Source organism: Schistocerca americana, chromosome 4 (genome assembly GCF_021461395.2).
Source record: "Schistocerca americana isolate TAMUIC-IGC-003095 chromosome 4, iqSchAmer2.1, whole genome shotgun sequence".
NCBI lineage: Eukaryota > Metazoa > Arthropoda > Insecta > Orthoptera > Acrididae > Schistocerca > Schistocerca americana.
Window position 1 is genome coordinate 698,678,066 of NC_060122.1, and position 26,285 is coordinate 698,704,350.

The following is a 26,285-nucleotide window of genomic DNA, read 5'->3' on the forward strand; positions in this document are numbered from 1 at the left end:
AAAAATAAGTCTCTGAGCTCTACATCAGGATAATACGGGGAGAGGGGGCTAACATTCAATAGCCCACAGAGACAGCAGATATGCCTACCTCGCGTGCAGAATGAAGTGATGCTGTGGTGCAAAACACCTCCTTCGACAGCTCCAGCGATGTTTCGTCTTGACACCTTCGAGCAACTTGGTAAGGAGATTTTGTCAGTATGGCCCTGTGGATTTGCTTCTTACGAGAATAATCTGTTAGCATCACACCAAGGCAGTCCTAAAATTAGATCACATTACCCGATGACGGGTGGGTGTTCACCTTCGTCGGCAGTGTAGAGTCCAAGTGTTACCATTGCTTCCTTTGGTCCTTTGTCTGGAGTTCACAGTGATATACCTAGCACTCACACCTGATGATTAGACAGCTAAACAAAGCCACGTGGATCTCCATGACACAGCTGGAAAATTTCCTCTCCTGCGTCGGTTCGTCAGGCTTCTTGAATGGGGGCGAACCCAGCTGCCAGCGGCCTTTGTCATGTTCAAGATATTCTGTAAGATATTGAAAACGTGACTATTGTTAACTCTATGCACAGTCGCCTCGATTCTGACAAGCCGGCAGTCGAACATCTGGACATACTCGTGTGATCCCAGTTTTCCGGAGAGAAATGGTCTGCCACTTCGTTATTAGTCATTGAGAATTGTTTTCAGCGCCTTGGGAGCGTCTGAACCACGTAAGCATTAAGACAAATGACGGTACATAGTTGTCATAAGCTTCCACCGAACTCGCATGCAATGTAGCAGAGTTATTTTTCTTCCAGTGCAGAACACGAACTTCAGTGCGCTGCGCCATTTGGTTTGGACTCGTCTTGCAGCGTGCTACGACACTGTGGTGCGGAGATTTCGACACGTACGAAGACTACAGGCATATCAATTGCATTACTAAGAATTGCATCAGCTAATGCATTTTCCTTCTTCTTTATCTGCTGCTTGCGAGATTATGGTTTACAACCTGGCTTGCTCTCGATGAAGCTTCTAACTACACTTGTCCTACTCTTGTTGGCCCATAAAATGAATGCATGTTACTGCATGTGCGTAGCCAACGATGTTTTTCAATGCATATTGAACTCGTTTTTACGATTTGAACTATCTGAAAGTGGCTGTAAAAAGCAACCGAAACTAGTCGTCATGTTTTAGTTGTATAACGAAAATTGCGGTCGACGCATTAAAATCTTTTACATTACTTTTTTAATTTAATTAATGACGTGAAGACTGCTGTCTCCTTCCGAACAATGTCAGACTTCATTAGTCATTGATTTTGTTCGTGCCATTGTTCAGAAGGTAAACTTATAATTAAGCTGTGAGCTTATATGATTTTGTTAGCGCCATTGTATCGAAAATTATCTCTTTAATTTACCCTCCGATAGTGATCTGTTTTATCTGTCATATTATACGGAAAATTGTATTGAGAAATTTCTGTAGGTGGTAATGCAGATGGTTGATAGCAAATTTGTTTTAATGACTAGCTAGTGATGGGAGTTGTCGTAGATCTATATTTAGCTGAGTGCTAATGTAAGTAGCCTTCAGTAAATAACAGAGTTGTCTTTTAGTTTATTGTTCGTTGGAAATGTTAATTTTCTGCTGCCGCTAGGAGTCAGAAGCTGTAAACTAGAAGGTGCGATCAAGAAATTTCCGTTCGAAGGCCTTACAGTCGAGACCAATTACGCCAATCAGGAAAAATTGGCGTAAGGATTGAGCCAATCATTCCACCGATACATCATTTTGAAGACATCCGTCTGGGAAAACACCGTGTCTTGCTGCATGAAGAATTTCGTAACTGCCTGCTGCACATCCTCGTTAGACAGGAATCGTGTGGAGACTCCAAGGCCTTTTCTAAGGAGCCGATGGTGTAATAATCGCATTGGACAGGGCTATGGGGCGGGTGCTCAAATATCTCGCACTTGAGGTGTGTAACTTCTGCTTTGCGCGGTATTAGGTCGTGGTTTATCGAAGCAGCAACACCCCTTGTCGCAGTTTTCGACAGCCTGCTGCCACACGAAGATTGTTCATTCTCTAATGGATGTCTAGCTTTGGTCCTGTTTGGATAAGTTTGATAATACATCACCATAGTTCACGTTTACGCGTTTACCCCAGGCACGTCAGAAAGACACATGTCGGTGCTTATACACCCGCATCGGTATCGCGCTACGTTGCATGCACGCTGCAGCAGTGCTCTCGAACGGAAACTTTTTGATCGCTCCATATATTACTACGCCAATTCTACCTGCTGGGGTGACGTCCATTGTAATTTGTTTTCGTTGTTTTAAAGGTGTTTTCTGTTGGTAGTACCTTGTTGGGCCCTGCCTTCAAAACTCTTAAGTTCTGTTATCAAAAAAAATGTGTGTGAAATCTTTTGGGACTTAACTGCTAAGGTCATCAATTCCTAAGCTTACACACTACTTAACCTAAATTATCCTAAGGACAAACACACACACCCATGCCCGAGGGAGGACTCGAACCTCCGCCGGAATCAGCCGCACAGTCCATGACTGCAGCGCCTTAGACCGCTTTTATTTATAAATCTCATTTTGTTCGCTTTTGTTCGTTGCATCTGCTCGGGGCGGACGTCGTAAGACTTCCGTTTAAGTTCGTTGTTGATCGATTAACTCAGTTTTTTTATTACAGAGGGCAGCTAACCCTCTGACCGAACACGCTGAGCTACCGTGCCGGCTGACCGTTCGGCTAACCCCACGGGGCTCTGTTACCATTTGGCACGCCTTCACAACGCCGAGCTAGACTCCAACCAAATGCCAAGCTATAAAATAGATAAGCACACGGTCCTTTTAGGGAAGGCTGATCTCACGCGTCATGTTTCGCCCAGCGTGGGTGGCGCCATGGAGGCGAAGAAGCCGGCGACGTCACTCGACGCTCAGCGTCGCGGCGGCAAACAGCGGAGGCGGCGGGCCCGGAATAGCGGCCGCTTCCGGAGGCGCGCCTCGCTTCCGATCGCCGGCGGGGCGGCCGAGCACGTGGCCCCATTGCCGCGCCTGGGCCCAGCCTAAGCAGCGCGACTCCTGAGTCACCCGCCAGGTGGTGCGGGGGAAGCGTCAGGGCAGGACCATAATGCTTGACTTCCTAAGTTAAGCGAACAACATTACACAGCTAATCAAAACTATCCGCACTTCCATATAATCGTGGAATTGACGATTAGATGTCACGAAAGGCGGATCCGCCACTGTCAAAGAGGGTGTGGCGGGAGGGGGGGGGGGGGGGATCGTTAAGAGAGGAGCGTTAACAGTAGCAGAGTCTACATCTACATCTACAAAGATACTCCGCAAGCTTCCGTACCGTACCCTGTGCCACTATTATTCATTTCCTTTTCCGTTCCTGTAGCAAACAGGGCGACGGCAAACAAACTGTCTAAATGCCTCCACGTGAGCCCTAATTTATCGCATCTTATCTTCGTTGTTCTTACGCACAATTTACACTACTGGCCATTAAAATTGCTACACCACGAACATGACGTGCTACAGACGCAAAATTTAACCGACAGGAAGGAGATGCTGTGATATGCAAATGATTAGCTTTTCGGAGCATTCACACAAGATTGGAGCCGGTGGCGACACCTGCAACGTGCTGATATGAGGAAAGTTTCCAACCGATTTCTCTTACACAAACAGCAGTTGACCGGCGTTGCCTGTTGAAACGTTGTTGTGATGCCTCGTGTAAGGAGGAGAAATGCGTACCATCACGTTTCCGACTTCGATAAAGGACGGATTGTAGCCTATCGCGATTGCGGTTATTGGAACGCGACATTGCTGCTCGCGTTGGTCGATATCCAATGACTGTCAGCAGAATATGGAATTGGTGGGTTCAGGAGGGTAATACGGAACGCCGTGCTGGATCCCAATGGCCTCGTATCACTAGCAGTCGAGATTGCAGGCATCTTATCCGCATAGCTGTAACGGATCGTGCAGCCACGTCTCGATCCCTGAGTCAACAGATGGGGACGTTTGCAAGACAACAACCATCTGCACGAACGGTTCGACGACGTTTGCAGCAGCATGGACTATCAGCTCGGAGACCATGGCTGCGGTTACCCTTTACGCTGCATCACAGATAGGAGCGCCTGCGATGGTGTGCTCAACGACGAACCTGGGTGCAGCAATGGCAAAACGTCATTTTTTCGGCTGAATCCAGGTTCTGTTTACAGCATCGGGATGGTCGCAGCTGCAGAATCATTCGACAGTCAGCTTCAAGTGCCGGTTCTCTAAATTTTGTCAACAGTGTTTCTCGAAAAGAACGTCTACTTTCCTCCAGGGACTCTCATATTTGAGTTCCGCAACATTCTCCGTAACATTTGCGTGTTGTTCGAGCCTACCTGTAACAAATCTAGCAACCCGCTTCTGAATTGCTTCAGTGCGTTCCTTCAGTCCGAGAAGAACTCAGCGTTCTATATGCCGTCTCCCGTTAGGAGTCTTTACGAGAGGAGTAGTTACGAGAGGAGCAGTAAAATGGGAGAATTCAGTGACTTCGAATGTGGACTACTCGTTAAATGTTACCTGAACAACAAATCTGTCAGCTATATTTCAACCCTTCTGAAGCTTCCGAAGTCGTTTGTTGATGACGTGATTCTCAAGTGAAAAAGCGAAGAGTTAGACAGGAACCGTGAAACACTGCGAAGGGTGGTTATTATAAAAACTCGCATGAAATCGGCGGAAGGAATCCCTCATGAGTTACAAAGCACTAGCAGCAGTCCATCTACTACAATGACTGTGCCACTTCTTCCTCCTAAGTCATCTTCTAATTTTTACCCTCTACAGCTCCCTGAAGTACCATGAAAGTTAATACCTGATGCCTTAACAGATGTCCTGTCATCCTCTTCCTTCTATTTGTCAGTGCTTTCTGTATATTACCTTCCTCGTCGACTCTGCAGAGAACCGTCTCGCTCTTTACCTTATCACTCCATCCAGCCCGCGGTCTAACGCACTGCTTCCCGATCGGGAAGGCGTGCCGGTCCCCGGCACCAATCCGCCTGGCGGATTAGTGTCGAGATCCGGTGTGCCGGCCAGTCTGTGGATGTTTTTTAAGGCAGTTTTCCATGTCTCGGCAAATGCGGGCTGGTTTCCTTTATTCCGCCTCAAATGGTTCAAATGGCTCTGAGCACTATGGGACTTAACAGCTATGGTCATCAGTCCTCTAGAACTTAGAACTTCTTAAACCTAACTAACCTAAGGATATCACACAGCCGGCCGAAGTGGCCGTGCGGTTAAAGGCGCTGCAGTCTGGAACCGCAAGACCGCTCCGGTCGCAGGTTCGAATCCTGCCTCGGGCATGGATATTTGTGATGTCCTTAGGTTAGTTAGGTTTAACTAGTTCTAAGTTCTAGGGCACTAATGACCTCAGCAGTTGAGTCCCATAGTGCTCAGAGCCATTTGAACCAAGGATATCACACAACACCCAGGCATCACGAGGCAGAGAAAATCCCTGACCCCGCCGGGAATCGAACCCGGGAACCCGGGCGTGGGAAGCGAGAACGCTACCGCACGACCACGAGCTGAGGCCCTATTCCGCCTCAGTTACACTATGTCGGCCATTGCTGCGTAAACACTGTCTCCAAGTACGTATACACCATAAGTACTAGGGTATTGCATTGTATTGTATGTTAACGGGGGAGCTAGAAATGGCGGAGAGGCTACGTCCCCGCCGCAGCCGCAGTGGTCCGCAACCCCGCGACGACTACCGCAGTCCACTACACCCCTCCGCCACCCCACACCGAACCCAGGGTTATTGTGCGGTTCGGCCCCCGGTGGACCCCCAGGGAACGTCTCACACCAGACGAGTGTAACCCCTATGTTCGCGTGTTAGAGTAATGGTGGTGTATGAGTACGCGGAGAACTTGTTTGCGCGGCAATCGACGACATAGTGTAACTGAGAAGGAATAAGGGGAACCAGCCCGCATTCGCCGAGGCAGATGAAAAACCATCAACAGGCTGGCCGGTTCACCGGACCTCGACACAAATCAGCCGGGCGGATTCGTGCCGGGGACCAGGCGCTCCTTCCCGCCCGGAAAGCCGTGCATTAGACCGCACGGCCAACCGGGCGGGCAAGTACGAGGGTAATGTCTCCTATTTTTTATAAGTACATAGACCTGATTATTTTTGCAATGTTTTAAATCAGTTTACAGCTTGAACATTTAGCTATTTTTCGACATAATCACCATTTCTGTCAATGCATTTTTGTAGACGCTGTGGCAGTTTTCGTATGCCCGTGATATACCAGCTGGCCGCCATGCTATTCAAAAAGTTATGAACCTCTTCTTTCACCTCGTCGTCGGAGCTGAATCGCTTTCCGGCCAAATGTTCTTTTAACCTAGGGAACAGGTGATAGTCACTGGGCGCCAAGTCAGGACTATAGGGTGGGTGAATGATTGTGAAACGTCCCCTTAGAAAAATTTATGAATTACTGTGCTGGTGAACCTCTACGTTATTTGATTTTCAAACAGCTAAGAAAAACTGAACGTACTCCGACATTTCTCTGTTTACTTTTTCTGATCAGCACAATGTTTTTAAAGCAGCGGAATCTGATTATCAATAATCTCTACAAAAGAATGGCCCTGACTAACAATAACCTATACCTTTCATGAATCACTTATCTCACAAAAATCTTCGTTACTCCAATTACTGCAATACAGCGAGCGCCAGTACTGCCACCTAATTAAAAGATTCTAAAAAAGAAAAAAAGAAATGTCTGAGTACGTTCAGTTTTGCTCAGCTGTTTGAAAACCAAATGACGTAGAGGTTTACCAGCACAGTAATTCATAAATTTTTCCAAGGGGTCGTTTCAATTATGTTCCACTGAAACTGTTGCAGAAGAACAACGGTTTGCCGAGCGATTTGTCGGCGAGCGTTGTCATGGAGAATGTGTACGCCCTTGCTCAGCATTCCTCTTCTCCGGTTCTAATTGCCTGTTTCAGTTTTTTCAGAGTATCACAGTACCTGTCAGCGTGGTCCCAGCGATTCAGCGATTCACCATACAAAAACTGCCACAGCGTCTACAAAAATGCATCGTCAGAAATGGTGATTATGTCGAAAAATAGCTAAATGTTCAAGCTGTAAACTGATGTAAACCATTGTAGATGATGGTTCAGATGGCTCTGAGCACTATGGGACTTAACTTCTGAGGTTATCAGTCCCGTAGAACTTAGAACTACTTAAACCTAACTAACCTAAGGACATCACACACATCCATGCCCGAGGCAGGACTCGAACCTGCGACCGTAGCGGTCCCGCGCTTCCAGACTGTAGCGCCTAGAACCGCTCGGCCACCTCGGCCGGCTAAACCATTGTAGAAATAAATAGGTCTATGTACTTATAAACAATAGGAGACCTTACTTTGGGGATTACCCTCGTACTCTACCGCGCAAACATTTGGGGCTGCACTCGTCTGGTATGCGACGTTCCCGGGGGAGTCTACTGGGAGCCGAACTGCACAGTAACCCTGGGTTCTCGGGGCGGCTGTGAGGTGGGTGGACAGCTGTGGCCAGTTGTGGTATTGTGAACCACTGAGGGCTATGGCGGGACGAAGCCTCTCCCTCGTTTCTAGGTCACCGGTTTAATGCACACATATTACACACTCTCCATCTGATTTTCAACATTCTTCTGTAGCACTACATTTCAAATGCTGTAATTCTCTTCTGTTCTGCGTTTCCCGCAGTCCGTGTTTCACTACCATACAACGCTGTGCTCCAAACGTATATACCCAGAAATTTCCTGCTCAAAGTAGGACCTATATTTGATACTAGTAGACTTCACTTACCCAGGAATGGCCTTTTTGCCAGTGCCAATTTTGTTTTCGATGTCCACTTTGCTCCGTCTGTCATGAGTTATTCTGCATTCTAGGCAGTACAATTCCGTAACTTCATCTGGTTCGTGACTACGAATTTTAATGTTAAGTTTCTTACTTCTCAATACTTTCGTCTTTCTTCGATTTACTCCAAATCCTTATCCTGTACTCATTAGGCAGTTCATTCCAGTCAACAGATCCTGCACTTCTTATCCACTTTCAATGAGGATATCAACGCCATCAGCAAATCTTATCATTGATATCCTTTCACCTTGAATTTTAAGTCCACTTTTGAAACTTTCTTCCATTTTCGTTATTGCTCCTTTGATATATAGATTGAACAGTAGGGGCGAAAGACTACGTCCCTGATTTACACTCTTTTAATCCGAGCATTTCGTTTTTGATCTTCCATTCTTCTTGTCCCCTCTTAGTTCTTGTACAACCGTCACTCCTTTCAGCTTATCGCAATTTCTCTCAGAATTTCGAACTTTTGCACCATTTTAAATTGTCGAACGCTTTCTCCAGGTTGACGAATCCTATGAACGTATCTTGATTTTTCTTTACTCTTGCTTCTATTATCAACTGCAACGTCATAACTATGCCTCTGGTGCCTTTGTCTTTTCTAAAGCCGAACTGATGGCCATCTAACAGATTCTCAATTTTCTGTTCCATTCTCCTATATATTATTTTTGTCAGCAGCTTGGGTGCATGAAATTTTAAGCTGATTGTACGATAATCCTCGCACTTGTCGGGTCTTGTACTCTTCTGAATTGTGTGGGAGATGTTTTTCCAAAAGTCTAATGATATATCGCCAGTCTCATACATTCTACACTCCAACAAGAGCAGACTTTTTGTTGTCACTTGCCGAAATGATCTTAGAAATTCCTATGGAATATTATCCATCCCTTCTGCCTCGTTTGATCTTAAGTTGTCCAAAGCTCTTTTAAATTCTGATTCTGATACTGGATTTCCCATCTCTTCCTTGTTGACTCCCGTTTCTTCTTCTATCACATCAGATAAGTCGTCCCCATCGTAGAGGGCTTCAGTGTACTTCTTCCACGTAATCGCTCTCTCCTCTGTGTCTAGCAATGGAACTTACATTGCACTCTTAATGTTAACGGCCCTGCTTTTAATTTCACCGTAGGCTGTTTTGACTTCTCTGTATGATGAATCAGTCCTACCGACAATCGTTTCGTTTTCGATTTCTTTACATTTTTCATGTAGTCATTTAGCATTAGCTTCCTTCGCTTCCTATTTATTTAATTCCTAAGTGACTTGTATTTCTGTAATCCTGAATTTCACTGAATATTTTTGTGCTACCTTCTTTCGTCGATCAACTTGAGTATTTTCTTCTGTTATCCATGGCTTCTTCGCAGTTAGCTTCCAAATTCTGTGACATACCATTTTAGAGATGTCCATTCCTCTTCAGCTGAACTGCCCACTGAGCTTTTCATTATCACACCTGCTATATCCCTAGAGAATTTCAATCGTATCTCATAATCCATTAATACTTCCGCATCCCACTTCTTTGCGCACTTATTTGTAGTGACTAGTCTCCTAAACTTAAGCCTACTCTTTATCATTACTATACACTGATCTTAGTCTATATCTGCTCCTCGGTACGTCTTCGGAATCTCTTCCTGACCATGATGTCATTTAATTGAAATCTCCCGAATCACCCGGCCTTTTACAAGTATACCTCCTTCTCTTGTGATTCCTGAACAGAGTATTCGTTATTACCAGCTGAAATGTATTACAGAACCCAATTAGTCTTTCTCTTCTCTCATTCCTTGTCCCAAGCCTATATTCTTCCGTAACCCTTTCATCTACTCCTTCCCCCACAACTGCATTCCAATCCCCAATGACTATTAGATTTTTATCTCCGTTTACGTACGGAACTACCCTTGAATATCCTCGTATACTTTCTCTATCTCTTCATCTTCAGCTTGCAACGTCGTCATGTATACCTTAACTATTGTTGTCAGTGTTGGTTGATTCTTCTGATGAGAACAACCCTGTCACTTGAATGCTCGCTGTAGCTCACTCTTTGCCCTACCTCCCTCTTCATAACGAACTCTACTCCCGTTGTACCATTTTCTGCTGCTGATATTACCCTATACTCAACTTACCAGAAATCCCTGTATTCGCTTCAATTCACTTCACTGAACCCGAATATTTCTACACCCAGTCATAGCATTTCCCTTTTAAGATTTTATAGCATCCCTGCCATGTTCAAACTCCTGACATTCAACGTCCTGTTTCGTGGTTATTCAGTCATTTTCTCATGGCCGCCTTTCCCTTGACAGTCCCTCTCGGAGATCCGAATGGGGGACTAGTCCGGAGTCTTTTGCCAATGACAATTTTTCAATTACAGGTCATATGTCCTTTTGGTACACATTATGTGGCTTTAATGCAGTGGTCGCCATCGCCTTCTGCATCCTCTTGCCGTTGATCATTGCTGGTTTTTCTACGTTTTAGGGGCAGTTTTCGACCCTAAGGGCAAGAGAGTTCTCTAATTGTGCGTAGGGACTTAAAAAGAATGGGGTACAATTGTCGCCGGTCGTTGTGGCCGAGCGGTTCTACGTGCTTCAGTCTGGATCCGTGTGACCGCTGGATGTGCGTGATGTCCTTAGGTTAGTTAGGTTTAAGTAGTTCTAAGTTATAGGGGACTGATGACCTCAGATGTTAAGTCCCGGAGTGCTCAGAGCCATTTGAACCATTTTGGTACAATTGTCGAGTACCTTCTCATTTGTATAGTCAGTGCTAAGCGCCCATGAAGGTTGTGTAAGAACGACAGCTCGTGACAACAGGAAACTGTTTTTCTGGAGTGATGAATTATGCTATAGCTTGTTGCATTCCGAAGCAAGGGTTTGGGTTTGGCGAATGCTTGAAGAACGTTACCACCCATCTTGGATAGCACCAACAATAGTTATGGTGTGATTCCTCTACTGCACTAAAGAAAACCCTAAATGCAGAAGGATATAAACACAATTTACCTCACTGCTTATTGGGTACGATAGAGAAACATTTCGCAGACCATTATTAATTGTATCAGTATGACAAGGCACCTGTGAATATTTCGTCCATAAAGAAAGGCAAGGTAAGTGCTGCGACTGTTGATAAATCTAAATAAAACAGGTTTCTGTGTCGGTTATTTAATCATTTTGCCTCTGCGCGTTTCGATGGATCACACCATTATCTTCAGTTGGAGAACTGTCTAGTTACGTTGCTGGTGTCAGTGAAGATCGCAGACGCCTTTGCACCTAAGCAGACTAGGTGTAGGTTGTCTTACGTCTTTTGAAGGGAGACAGAATCGAAACAATGCTATACACTGCTGCTTGTTGTCTGCGCGCTTCAGTATACGTTCGTTTATGCCATAGTTTCAAAAATATTGTACTCGGCAGAGGTATATGCTTGGTGTCCTGTTAAAAATAGACTGAGAAATTATAGGTGTAGAGCAATGATAAAAAATAGAAAACAGAAACAGTGAAGGTATAAAATTTCTGTTCAACGGTGGCGACGGCCTCTTTCGGATAGCAAACTAACGCTATCGACCATTACAGCGTGTAGCCTAATCAACGCTGATTTATATCCTCTTAGTGGTGTTACTGCCGCCAATCTAATGTGATTATCGTGAAATCTAGCCAGATGAATCATGATATCTCAAAAAGAAAAATGTATATTTCCATTATTTGCACGACGATTTTGGAGGTGTAATCAAATTTTCAATATCTTTATTAGTTTAAAGTTTAGTATCTGACGGTAAATTATACAAGTAACACCCAGCAACGAATTTCCAAAATATCAACGCCTCATCCGATTTTGTCGATCGTCATGTCTTTAGAAAGTTATTAGTGTAAACCTAAACTGGTATGAATTACAGGCATGTGACTTGATTAATACATGAGTTATTGGAGGTAAAAATGGCCGATTACTATCGATCGCATCAGGCCAAAAGTACTGTAGGCGCCCCGGTGGTCCCGATCGCCTACGGTGGACTGGAGCCGAGCGGTGACCTCTCCAGTTGTCAGGATGCTAGGAAATGACTGTGGACACGCCAGAAACGCCAAAGAAACATTATTAATTCATGACACCTTTATTCATGCCGAGTACAATGTGGCCCGCATAACACAGGCTGGCTGAGCTTGGTGATATCAACGACCTTCCCCGAGTCCTCGCTGACTCGTAGCGATGACACCAGCTCCGGGCCGCACCAGTCTTGATGGCGCAGCGCCGCGTGCTGTGACGTAGCGTGGAATGCCCTTACTTCGGCCGTGCGTGGCTGGCAGCGCCCGGCTGGCCGGCCGGCTCGGCGGCGGTCAGCAGGCCGCTGCGCGTAGGAGGCTCCGGGTTGGAGTCCCAGCGCTGTCAACACGAGAGGCGTTCTCGTAGTGCGGAGTGTACTCTATCCCACCCCTGCTCCTCCTGGTGGCTCGTCCGCGGTGGACGGGCGAAATTGGCTGCAGTTCCCCAGCGTCGTCGGCTCACCCGGTTGTGACGGCGGATGCACAGGGCCTAGGCCCCGCACGATCTCGACGACGGCTCACTGATGTGGTCAGCATTGGCGGCGAGCGAGTCTGCCGCGATGTCTGCTAATCCTGGGTTGATGATTGACAGCGGCAGCAGAGAGGACCAGAGCTGGCACTGTCCCCTCACGGCTGCTGCTGGATGGGCCGCCCTTACTGCAACATCTCCTTAATAAAGATTAACATGTCGATCACCGAGCTGAGCGCTACGCAGCGACCCAGTACACGTCTAACTGCAAGTCTAACTGCCAGTGTCTTGTTGCTATCAAAGCTGGCGTATTTAAGGGAAGCACGAGCTACGTCCTGACGTCGTGCTCGTTTGTAAAGAACGCATTCGTTCCACTTATACTGCTGATTCATCTGTCGTACTCGCCCCTTAGGTGTTCTTACGTGTTTTTACGACACACTTACGCGAAGTTACGAAATGCAGTACAGCTGACGCTATACCTCTGTCTTACACTCTACGAAAGTCTCCGTCTAACACAAACCCGCGTGCTAAGCAATTCTCTCTCGCCTGTTGTGTCTAACCTGGCCACTGCCCCTGCGTGACGACACATTCCCATACATGTGCAATCCGCTTATGTCTTGGCTAACCTACTGCCTCTGGCTCTCGGCATGGGCAACGAGCCGCGGTGGTCTCGCGGTTCTAGGCGCTCAGTTCAGAGCCGCGCGACTGCTACGGTCGCAGGTTCGAATCCTGCCTCGGGCATGGATGTGTGTGATGTCCTTAGGTTAGTTAGGTTTAATTAGTTCTAAGTTCTAGGGGACTGATGACCACAATTGTTAAGTCCCATAGTGCTCAGAGCCATTTGAACCATTTGAACCATGGGCAACGAAACTTTGACAATATTCCACGTTTCCAACTCTTTACTATTCCACGACACTACAGTACTCAACAGTTACACGATAAAACGGTAGCAGTATGTTATAAATATACTTATTCATCTATGTCTTTGTTTATATCCGATATATACTATTCATGAAGAAACTGGTTAAATATTTACTGTGTTTTAGAAAGCACAGAGACATTAGGCTACTGGCCTATCTTTTGTTCCATTCGTTTGATATATGTTTATTTAATTTGTTTATGTATCTAATAATGTGTGTTAAAGCGTGTTTATGGTCCAGCCGTAGGAATATTTATATAATTTCAAGTTATTTAAATGTAAATCCAGTACTTCGAATGTGTTTCATTAGGTTCGTGTGGGTGCGTTGGCATGAAGACATGGCGCGAGCGCTCTAACCAATCACAGCGCTCGTGAATGGGGAGACTGGATGGAAGCGAGTTCGGGTTAAGAGTGCTGGGAGTACGGCAGAGGACACGGGAAGGGCTGGACGCGACGGCGCGATGGACGCACAGTCGCGGGAAAGACTTGGAGCAGTTTGCGCGTGGTCGCGCGAGAAAAAAAAAAAAATACTTCGCAGTGCCGACTTGTGCACTTGTGAGACTTCCATAGCTTCTACAGAGAAGACGTAGTGTGCATTTAGAAGTGAATATCTCGCGAGCTATGTTGTTGTTCATAACTAATTACGTGCAGTAGGAATCTATTGTTTCCCTGTTATTCAACTTATATTTTATTTAATTGCTGGACCATCGACACCAATAAGCGTTTTGCAGAAATATACCGCATTCTCAAAAGTATTTCTACTATCGTACTCATCATTTAAAGTCGATAAGATGGTACCTGCAGATTTTATTTAATTGCAGTCTTTCATTTATAACTTTATATGTTACTTTCATAATTCGCAATTTCCGAGTGATAGAAACCTTCGACCATTCGATTCATGTGTGTTTTCTTATCGTATGCTGTAGACTCAGCAGCATTTGGCCTGTAATACGGCAACTACGTATCCCAGCCTCTAGGCAACGAAACCAGCCTAAAGTTATAATATTTCAACGTTGAGTCGGAGGGTGCGTAGTTAATTGAAAGCCCGCAAGAATAAACCAACGGATGTCAAAAGTAAGAAATAGTATCAGAATTAAGATTAGTGATGAATCTAACAGATTATCACTTAGTAGATAAAGTGCAGGAATTCTGTTACTTTGGACGAAAAATAACACGTGACAGAGGAAGAAAGGGGGTCATAATAAGAGGACTAGCGCAGGCAAAGACTGAATTTCTCGCTAGAAGTCTTCTACAAACGAACATAGGCCTTAATTTGAAGAAAATACTTCTGGGCATTTATATCTAGAGCACAATATTGTATGCAAGGAAATCATAGGCTACTGGAAATCTGAAGAAGAAAAAAATTCAAGTGTTTAAATTTAGCGTTACAGAAGAATACTGAAAATTATATGGAAAACGCTAGAAGAAAGGGCAGACTGATCGGATAAGTGTTAAGACATCAAGGAGTAACATCTATGGTACTAGTGTAAGCCATAGAGAATAAAAACTGTTTCCAAAGACAGACGTTAAAAGTTATTCAACAAATAAATGAGAAAGTTTTGCGTAGCTGCTACTTTAAGAAGAAGAGACTAGCGAATTCCAGCTGGAGAAAAAAAAGTAAATCACCACACAAAAATAAATCGTCCCCCTCCAGGAGAAATCAGGCTAATAACATGCAGAAGGATTTGATAATGTACTCATTTCGGTGAGAAAGGGGGTCCACAAATCTGTGTTAACTATGCCACTTCCAGCTGAAGCCAACCACTGTTGTATGTATCCTGTACAGTAATAAAATATCGTGTAGAGCAGTCTTGATCGCACAAAAACCCATTTACTAATAAGTGGTGGCAGGTTACGACACGATGTGGATCATTTTCGGACCGTGGTCCAGTGATGACGAGTGGAGACGATGGTGCGGAACAAGATCTGTTGATACTAGCCACTGATCTCAACTACTCAGAGGGTTGCATTGACAGTTCCTGCTCCATGCCCATCGTCTCCAAACATCGTCACTGGAATGTGATACGAAGATGATACACAGCAGGTCGAAACCGGTCACCACTTATGAATAAAATGTTTTATGCGATCAAGAATTGTGTAATATTTTATTGCTGATTATTGTGATCGAGGCTATGTCCAATATGTACAGCTATCAAATTTTGTGGATGCTGATTGACACGTTTCACTCGCTCCTCCAAACTGTCATAAAAATTTTAACGTGATTAAGGTTGAATGGTTCAGCGGACCATTCGAAGGGCAATGAAGTGCCCCAGAGTTCGTCGTACCAGGAACGTAGGCATTCATATCCTTTGCATCCAGTTCCCTTCGCCGCTTTCGCTGATAAAGTGTTTAAGGTGGCTCTTCATTCGTTGACAGCAGCAGTTTCTTTCGGGCATGACAAAGTGTAATGCTAGTTTCCAGTTCCTGACTGATAGAATCTTCTTACGACTACTGTTCATACGCCATCTTACTTGGCTGCAAGGAGTACAACATGCCTTGTAGACACGTAGCACAATTCGCGTTGATACATCAATAAATCGGCCAATTCCATTCATGCTCATGTCACATCTTAATGGCCACCGGCCCTGCTACGTTGATTCCATAAGACCAACTTTCTACACAACCAACTTGCACATACGCACCGCTTCAGTGCTATGGCTTACGGCAGCGGTTGTAATACCCATATAACCGCATGGTACCAGTTTTAGAACCTTTATAGTGCTTCAAAGTGGGCAGTGTGCTCTTTTAAGGGAGTCACTAACATTCTGTGTGGCGAGCTTACGTCACTGGAGATGTGTGTCAGTCATTTCCACCAGGACGTAGCTATTAAGGCAGTGTCGTTGTACGTACGGATCCCCAAGAGTCTAGACCTGCTTTCCACTTGCCATATCTGTCCGAAGACGCCTGCATCCTGTTCATTTACTAGCTAGCGACACAGAAAGCATTTATACAGTCGTCGGTGACGACGTCCATTCCAGATACTCCTACGACGTAACGGCTTCCCATAAGACGCAGAACCACTGGAGATGCTGTAGTGAACCGTAATTGGAAGGTGCATTGCGCCATTACTGTTACATGCAGGTGCGCGCGATGACTTAAAATCAAGCGGTCAGTGGAACTTCGTGGCCACTCCCCAACACCGTTCCTTGTAGCTCTAGATAGCAATGACAAGCAAACGGTTTGAAGCAGTCGTCAGATAGTGCGTTACTGGCCTGATAAAGAAGACATCCAATCTGGAATAACACACGCTCTCTTTCGCAGACTGTGACACATATTCTACTCGTATGTGCGAGAAAAAGTGTACCGTCCAGATGGTAAAAACTGACATAGGACAGTAGTTTTAAAAAATCATATTCGGAGGCTTTCGACGAGTTTTATGCGAAAATACATCCAGGGGCGACCATAACCAGGGTAGGGGATGCCACAAACTCCTTCACCCTACCCCCCCCCCCCCCACACACACACACATACACATACACCCCTAAGCTCTTAGGGGTACTTCCAAGTCTCTATTCTTCTTCCAAAACATTAAAAATACTCCGTACATCCTGGTCTACCAATCGTAAGGGGTTCGTTGAATATATCTCTTTCCATCTTGTGACAAGCGCACCACCTTTGCACCCAACAAATCAATAATATTTTATGTATGTGCTAATCTTAGTCTGTCCCCACCGTTTACCGACTTTACTATTCGAAGTTGCAACAGCACAACATCTACTTATTTCGGTAATGATCTTGTATACTTTACTTAAAATTCTCTATAGTACTTCTTTCTTTCCACATGCAAAGCATCCTACGTTCTAGTATCACATTTGAAGCAGTTTTAGTTTTCACTTCACTACATTCCCCTTCCCTAAAATTCCATATTTCATCTCCACTTGCGCCGCTTCGTCACTTTCAAATTGAAGTCCTTGATTGTGTTCTTTAAGCTTTGGAAAAGTCGATTGCGGCCAAGTCGGAACTTTATTGAGGGTGATCAGCCACAGCCAACCCAAGGCGTCGGATTGTTGTAGATGTCGCAGCATTAGTGTATGGTCTGGCATTGACACGCCCCATGTGTGAACGAACTCTTAAAATTCGAAATTGGATTACAGCACGCTGCTTCTCACGCGCAGACACAGTAGCTTTGCACACTTCCATGTTACATGCTACATTGTGGAACCCTCTAGCTGAAGGGGGCTGGAAATATGGAGACATGAAGAATAAAGATGTAGAATGTTAATACCGGTTGATTTATTTAAAATGCTTTAAAGTTTTCACGTAAAAAATTCGGAAGTATTATTTTGTAGCACGTCTTTGTATTTTGTCTTGACTTGTACCAAGACGTCTTCGTAACAGGTTGTACTTAAATTTTGTGTGTACCAACGGCAAATAGAACGTAGCAGTCTGCCTCCCAGTTCGTGTGCCTTATGGTCAATACATCCGAATTTATACCAGATATATTTGCCAGTCTGTAGTTTCATTTAGCTGTCAGAAGCCCCTGCTAGACGGGAAGGAGTCCTTTGCCACTAAAGTCGAGGCGACAGAAGACTGGCAGGTGACATGAATTGCCCCATATAATAGTGAATCGGAGGCAGACACTTCAGATTCCAATTCACAATCGTCATTCCACATCCATTTCCTCTAGATCATCGGCACCGAAGTTACACTTACAGCTTAACACCAATTCTCCTAAAAATAAGAAAGTGTCCGATGTTTACATACGACTGTCTTGCAGCAGACAAGTAGAAATGGGAAATAGACATGTTACTGCTTCTCTGCCTTGCTGCAACCGATTTTCGTTGGACATGTTTGACACTTTCGTCTACGGTACTAACTCTGTCTCTTTGCGACGTGTGCTGCGCACTTGTTGACAAAGGAAACGTTGATAATGCCAAACAGTTCAACAGAATATTTTTGTTCTGCCTTGTGTCACGTGATAAGAAACGACCAACCCGTGACAAAGTCGGATAGAACACGTTCGTCAGAGTCATTCTTATGTGCATTTCCTTCATGGCTGGTCGCACGTAGTACTTGGTGGCAGGACGGTAATCTCATCAGATTAAATTACATCACTTTTTTTAATGGAACTCAACTCATTTTTCACTTGACTTTAAGTGATTTTCTAATTTTCGTTCTCGCATTGAATGATTGAGGGGACTAGCCATAGGTACATACAAGTGATTTATTTAACGTAACGAATTTTATAATGCAATATGATGGATGCCGTGACACTTACATGTATCTTCAGTAAGAGCACGTTAATCTTATCTGTATTAATCTAGCAAATTGCCTATGGATTTTCTATCCGTTTCCTTGAACTATCTTTCGGATAATTGATTATTCAATATATTCAGACAAGTTGCCTGTCCCCTTCAAACTGACCCAAAAGTTATGCTAAATCATATAAATAAAACAAATTGGGGGTGAATATCAAATAATGTCAAAGTACAGCAGCAAGTATAGTGTCTTAACAGCTGTCTCCTAAAAAAGAGCACAAGACAGCAACTCCATCCGTCGTCTGCACTGACCGTGCACGATCTTGTAAGTAGGCTGTTTAGGTTTTTATGTTGGTAACGCCACGTAGCGCTTTGTATGAAAATCACTGACTGTTCTGTGTGCAGTCTGTGACTGATTGGCATTGTTGGAATATTCGCTATTGTAGTGTTGGTCAGTTTGATGTGAACATCGCGTAGATTTGTGCAGTTGGAGGTGAGCCGCCAGCAGTAGTGGATGTGGGGAGAGAGATGCCAGAGTTTTAAGCGGACGATCTGGACGTGTGTCCGTCAGAAAAAGGAATTTTTTTAATTGTATGTCACAAAATTATACATATATATCTAATGACTTTTGAACTCTTTTAAGGTAAATACATTGTACTCTACCAAACTCTTTCATTTGCTAACTATGCTTATCAGCAGTTAGTGCCTTCAATAGTTAGAATCTTTTATTTAGCTGGCAGTATTGACGCTCGCTCTATTGCAGTAGTTCGAGTAACGAAGATTTTTGTGAGGTAAGTGATTCATGAAAGGTATAGGTTATTGTTAGTCGGGGCCATTCTTTTGTAGGGATTATTGAAAGTCAGACTGCGTTGCGCTAAAAAAAACTATTGTGTGTCAGTTTAGTGATGATCAGAATAAGTAAAGAGAGAACTGTCGGAGTACGTTCAGTTTTACTCAGCTGTTTTTGTATCAAAAGTTTACCAGCACAGTAAATCACAATTTTTCTAAGGGGACGTTTCAATCTGAACGAGCTCTAAGACGAAGGACTGCAGACTGGCCACATTTCTCTACTGCGTTTCCTGCAGCAAGTCTCGGTTCCTCTCCCCTTTAAACGTGGATGTGAATCAAATTTCTCGAAGTCGCTTTCTTCCGCGCGCCGACCAATCTCCAACATCGATTTTGGTTATGGTGTCAAAGCTTCTTGAACATCTTCCTACTTCATCGACAAAATGAGAACCTACGAATCGGCGTCAAGTCGGTCAAACTTCCCGTGGGAACACGCCGTGCCTACAAGGTCATCAAGTTACCGGCCAGCGGAGCAGTCGTGGTGGTTCTCAAGCCGTGCGGAATCCGCTGCATTGTCTGCGGTCACGATGGCCGGGCGCCGGACATCACAGCGTCTCGGTTCGCGACTCTTACTCAGCTGCTGCCCCTGTTCTCCGCCGAAGTCTGCAAAGACAGCCGCCGTCGACCGCTAGTCATTCCCAAGACTCCGTGTCTCGAGAGCTTCCCGGAGGGAAACGGCCTGGTATAAGCATACGCTCCCATTCTTCCCAATATTTAGCTAGTACAGCATTGCTTATATTCAGTCATCCATCATGCCCAAAAAATATGAATTAACTAAGTGTACCTGATAATGTCAGTCACACAGATGATCCAGTAACGAATTAGAACCTGTGTTGACATCTCCATTTAGTCACTTAATCAAGTAATATTGGAGGGAAGGCTCCTTGTAAGATGTCAAATACTATTACCTTAAATTCAACTGACTTAACTCGGTAATTAAGATTTCTGAAACTCGCACAACTTCATGGCATGTATATTTTCAGCGCGTTGGTTTCTCCGCCACACTGTTTCTGACGAGGTGTTTCATCAGTGAAGTAAAGCTTGATTTACAGTCATTGTCCTTTAGTCTTCTGACTGGTTCGATGTAGGCCACCCGAATTTTTCTCGAGTGCCATCCTATTCACCATAGAGTAGCACTTGCACTCTACTTCCTCAATTATTTGCTGGATGTGCTACAGTCTCCCCCTTCCCGCACAGCCATTACCCTCTACACCTCCCTGTAGTATCCGAAAGTTATTCCTTGATGTGTTATATCCTATTATCTTGTCCCTTCTACTTGCCAATGTTTCCCTTCTTCGCGGATTCTGTGGAGAACCACCCTATTCCTTATCAGATCACCTAATTTTCAGCATCCATCTACGACACAACATCTAACGCGCTTCTTATCTGGTTTTCCCACAATCCATGACTCACTATCGTACAATGTTCTCCCCTAAACGTACATTCTCAGGAATTGCTTCCTCAGATTCATGCTAGCAGGCTTCTGTTGGCAGAAATGCCGTCTTTTCCTGCATTAATTTACTTTTATGTCCTCTTTGCTTCGTGCACTATGTGCATTTTCGTTTTCGTCTTTCTTCGTTTTATTCTCAATCCATATTGTGTACTCATTAGACTATACTTCCCATTCAACACATCCTGTAATTCTTCCTCACTTTCACTGAAGAATGCGATCAGCGTACCTTATCACTGATATCTTTTCACACTGTATTGTAATCTTGAACCTTCTTCAATGTATAGATTGTACAGTAAGGGAGGAAGTCTTCATTCCTGTCTCATACACCTGTTAATCAGAGCAGTTCCTTCTTGGTCTTCCATTCCTATTATTCTCTCTAGGTGAAAACTTTCTGTAGCCAAGATCGCATAAATACTTTTTTACTTTCGATAACCGGTTTTGGCCGTCCGGTGTGGCCGTGCGGTTCTAGGCGCTTCAGTCTGGAACCGCGTGACCGCTACGGTCGCAGGTTCGAATCCTGCCTCGGGCATTGATGCGTGTGATGTCCTTAGGTTGGTTAGGTTTAAGTAGTTCTAAGTTCTAGGGGACTGATGACCTCAGATGTTATGTCCCATAGTGCTCAAAGCCATTTGAACCATTTGAACAACTGGTTTTGAGAGAATCTGCTGTCGCTTTCAGGTCTTCAAAAATTTTTGTTACAAATTTCGTTCACTGTGAGCTGGAACCTCATGCCAAATTATCATATCAATGGATAAAAAGTAGCATACCATAAACCTTTGCGTTGTAAACAAGTACGGGACTACCCTGCCCGTTGCCGCATTCGTAGGTGGGTTCTCTCCTGGGCGTGGGTTGTGTCGACGGATGGCTCCTGATGACAGAATAACAAATTTATCGATCAACTACAATACATTGGTTGCTTGCCCTCTGGATGAGGTTTGCTACCACTCATAATATTCTCGGCGGTAACGAATGCGGCCAGCGGACGTCCAAACACGCGCCCGTTGCGGCGGTTGTAGCTGTTCTATTTTCACAAGTCCGTCTTGATCACATAGATTTCTTTACACTTTATGACCGGTTTCGGCTTATCGCTATCTTCAAATTTGTTGTAAATCTCACACAATATTTATATTTACACCAGATCTGAAGATGGTGATAAGCCGAAACCGGTCAAAAGTGTAAAGAAATTTGTGTATCAAGACGGACTCGTGAAAAAAAAGCTGCTAAAAATAAAATGATCGCGGACTCATATACAGACTTTATGTCTTCAATTGACAAGGTTGTAGCTGTGCTGGCGCAACTGAAAATCCGCTGCCTCGGCAGCGCTGCTCCGGCCATGCTGTGTCATAACACAGTGGCTGGAACCACGTGCCTCGGGCCTCTGTTGTGATCGCGCCTGGGGGTTGGGGGGGGGGGGGGGGACTTGAGCCCCTGCCACAGTGTTTGTGGCAGAAACCTAGGACGATATTGCTGCAGCGCGTTACCACAACGCAGCCCAGCAATGACTCCCATTACAGGCGGCTCCCTGCTGACGGCATCCGACAATAGTGACGGCAGTGTCTACAGTGGCAGAATTACTCTGGTGCCTCCTAGGCGACGACCTGCATTACAGTAGCGACTGTTAGGATGACAGTTATGACTTCGAACTGTTGGCGGCGCTGAGAGACACAAGTCTTACGTCACTCCAACGCCTCACGAAGTCGATGATGACGATCTGGCTGCTGGTCTTTAAATACGGCTTTCTGCTGCTGATGCCTGCGCTTCTTCTTGCCCAGTATGTCAGTGGAATCTTCTGGTGTTACTCGGCAGGCGTAAATGACCCAGGTCGGTGACACAGTATTCTCCTTCGTGTTTCTTAGTACTCCGGCGACCCGCTTGCGTCACGGTAGGATACCACTGAGCTGTGCAATTCACATACTACTTCCGGCTCCCAATATTCCTTCGCATTTTTACGAACTTCATTACTGTGAAACTCCTACCTTTAACCAACTTAATCACTCTAAACATTTGAACCTCTACATTCCCCTCTTCTACGGAAAGAATGTGTCCCCGCATTCTGCCACTACATCTATTTACACTTGATTCTATTTACATGTTTTTGAAATCTCTACCAATTCTGGTCTTGTTCCTTACGTACACGGTTCAGTTCCTTTGGAACTGTATAGCGACGCTTGTCACTACTAATGACGTCACAGTTCCCTCTCTAACACACCACCGTTCGTTATGGTCCTTGAGCACACTTTGTCTTTGCCTCTATGACGGTTCACTCATTACACTTCCTTGTGGTGGGGGAGCCGTGGAATTTGGGAAACTCCTCTCTTGAACAAGAAGTATATAAGTCCAATCAGCACAAGGAACGCACAAGTGGGTGATGAATGAACCAATAACTAGCAGTTGCTGCTGCTGCTTACATCTGTAGCTTTTCACGTGCTCTAAGAGATTTTCCATGGCAACACGACCATGCTGGGTGGTTTTCATTTGATCCAGAGAGCAGAGTAGGTCCTCGTCAATGGTATCATTAAGAAAACGAAAGGTGTTCGAGAGGCAAAACCGAAGATGGTGAGTCAGGTACGTAAATTAAGGAATGGATCATCCTACGGCTATGGTTCCCGTTATCATTGCTGGTAAGTGGCAAGTGGGTCCAGATATCTCACAGCGAATTCCACTGAGTATTAACTCTTGACTCTGCAGAACCAAACTTTCTGTACCATCTAACTTGTCTTGCATGTAAAATGTCCAAATAACGACTGTCAGCGCTCCCACCGATTACAACCAGTGCTGCCGTGTAAGGTGTTAGGCAAATCCAACACCTTCCATGAAAACCCTGACGTGATAAGCAAATCCAGTAGTATGTCACATAGCTCCGAATAAATCGTGACATTGAATTAACCAACGTAATACGAGTAACGAGTGAGGAAATGGAATACCACAGACTAACACAAGAATACCTAAATGCATGTCATACCTTCCCACCGTGAGACAGGCGCAGTTCCGAGGGGAGAAACGAGAACAGAAGCCGAGAGCAGAACAGTGTTAAGCTGAAGGCCCTCCGATAAGGGACGGACACCAACGTACCAGCTAACCTCTAGGACCACACCCCAGCCGCAAGTTTTAGCGTGAGACTTTTTCGCGTCTCTGTTCCGTCAGGACTACCCCCCAGCCCATGTTAAAAGTTAGAGCCCTCCAGAAGAACAGTATAGATCTTACGATAACACAAAAAGGGCCACCCCCAGCCGCAAGTTTTAGCGTGAGACTTTTTCGCGTCGCTGTTACGTCAGGACCACCCCCCCCCCCGCCCCCCCTCCAGCCAATGTTAAAAGCTAGAGCCCTCCAGAAGAACAGTATAGATCTTACGATAACACAAAAAGGGCCACCCCAGTCGCAAGTTTTAGCGTGAGACTTTTTCGCGTCTCTGTTACGTTGCAAACTTTAAAAACATTGCCCCACCACGAAAAGTATAACGTTTCTCATTGGATAGACAGAATTTTTGTAGGCAGAGCTTAAGGTTAACATTGAGACCCTGATTGGTCAGATGGAAACACAGTCAGATAGTTTTTTTAAACCAACTTCGGTAAATTGTAGGAAGGAGAAGTTAGGAGAGAGTTGCTTCCGAGACGGCGAGGTGAGCGGAGCTGTGCTGTCCGCCGCCCCCTGACGAACACCGACAAGGTAATGAACGCACTGATGCCGCATAACAGCGCATAAAGCTTCACTCAGAACTGCAGAAGTCTAATCTGTTACACCCCCTTTTTGCGTAATACTAGTGTCGATCGTCAATTAAAGCTCATGGTGTTCACATTTGCCACTTGAAGTAAAAATCTGAAACGCAATGATTTTTCTGCTTTACAGTTAATGAGAACACCGACAAGGTGATGAACGCACCGATGCCGCATAACAGCGCATAAAGCTTCACTCAGAACTGCAGAAGTCTCATCTGTTACACCCCCTTTTTGCGTAATACTAGTGTCGATCGTCAATTAAAGCTCGTGGTGTTCACATTTGCCACTTGAAGTAAAAATCTGAAACGCGATGATTTTTCTGCTTTACAGTTACTGAGAAGCCACATCAGCCACTGTAATTTATGACAAGTTAGATAAGTAATTAAAGATAACTGAGGGTCACTGTAGACCATTTTGATAGTTTTCTCTTTTGTGAAACTTAATTTAAACGTAGTTTATAGATGTGATATGGCATAGGTCATCCTTCGACCCATTGTAGAACTTGGAAACCCACTCAGGGAATATTCGTTCACATTTTTTGTTGAACGCAGTTGGTTTTTACCATCCTGTATTAAAACATTTCCTTTTATCAATAGTGCAGTTTATAAACAATGTTTTGTGAGTAGAATAAAATTTCCAGTGGTAAACTTAACTGCTTTTTCGACGTTATTTTACCAGCTAACTAAAAATAGGGAAGCCTTGAACCCCTTCCACTAAATTTAATTAGTATTAAGATTCTTTTACAGGGAGTGCAGTGGAGCTGACGCTGAAATCATTAAGTATTTGGTTATATCATCGCTAGTCTCACTGAACTCTTCTGAACTCTGCATGTCATGTGTGGTCTGGCGTCTCCTTACCAGCAACAAGTCCCAGGTTCAAACTAGTCAATTCCCTAAAAAACACGCTCAGAGCGTCGTTGCGCGAAAGTGGTAGGGAGACACGATATAGAACAAACAGACACCATGCAGAATGTTAGAGCCGTAGCCACCGGAAGTACTCCCCCTCATCCGAGAGTACTTTCTTAGGGCATTCTGCGACCCCCTTCTTTGAACGAAACAATGCACTCTATGCACTAGCAGCGAAGGGCAGATGGAAACCAGTCCTGCGCCACAGCGTACACATTACAGTGTAGACTTTTTTTTTTTTTTTTTTTTTTTTTTTAGTCATCAGTCTTCTGACTGATCTGATGCTTCCCGCCACCAATTCCTCTCCTGTATCTACCTCTTCAGCTCAGAGTAGCATTTGCAACCTACGTTCTCAATTATTTGCTAGATGTATTCCAATCTTTTTCTTCCTCTAGAGCCATGCAAATCATCCCCTCATGTCCATCATCGTGTCCCTTCTCCTTGTCAGTGATCTCCACGTATTCCTTTCCTCTCCGATTTTACACAGTACCTCCTCATTCTTTACCTTATCAGTCTAATTAATTTTCGACATACGTTTGTAGCACCACAATTCAAATGCTTCGATTCTATTCTGTTCCAGTTTTCCCACAGTTTATGTTTCACTACCATACAACACAGTGCTCCAAACGTACATTCTCACAAATTTCTTCCTCAAATTAAGGTCTATGTTTGATTCTACTAAACTTCTCTTGTCCACGAATTCCTTTTCTGCTAGTGCTAGTCTGCTTTTCATATCCTCCTTGCTCCATTCGTCATTTGTTATTTTGCTGCATAGGTAGCAGAATTCCTTAACTTCGTCTACTTCGTGACCATCAATCCCGATGTCAAGTTTCTAGCTGTTCTCATTTCTGATTCTTCTCCTTACTTTCGTCTTTTTTCCGTTAACTCTCGATATATATTCTGCACTCATTAGTCTGTTCATTCAATTCAGCGGAT

General features: G+C 44.6%; 1 protein-coding gene across 1 annotated transcript in view; it reads left to right on the forward strand.

Annotated features, from left to right (window-relative positions):
* Window positions 1–2,867: 2,867 nt before the first annotated feature.
* LOC124613716 overlaps window positions 2,868–26,285 on the forward strand; it is a 490,922-nt gene continuing 467,504 nt past the window's right edge. Inside the window, exon 1 of the mRNA XM_047142436.1 lies at window positions 2,868–3,002. Coding sequence (XP_046998392.1) covers window positions 2,868–3,002 — 135 coding nt within the window. The remainder of the gene's footprint in view (window positions 3,003–26,285) is intronic.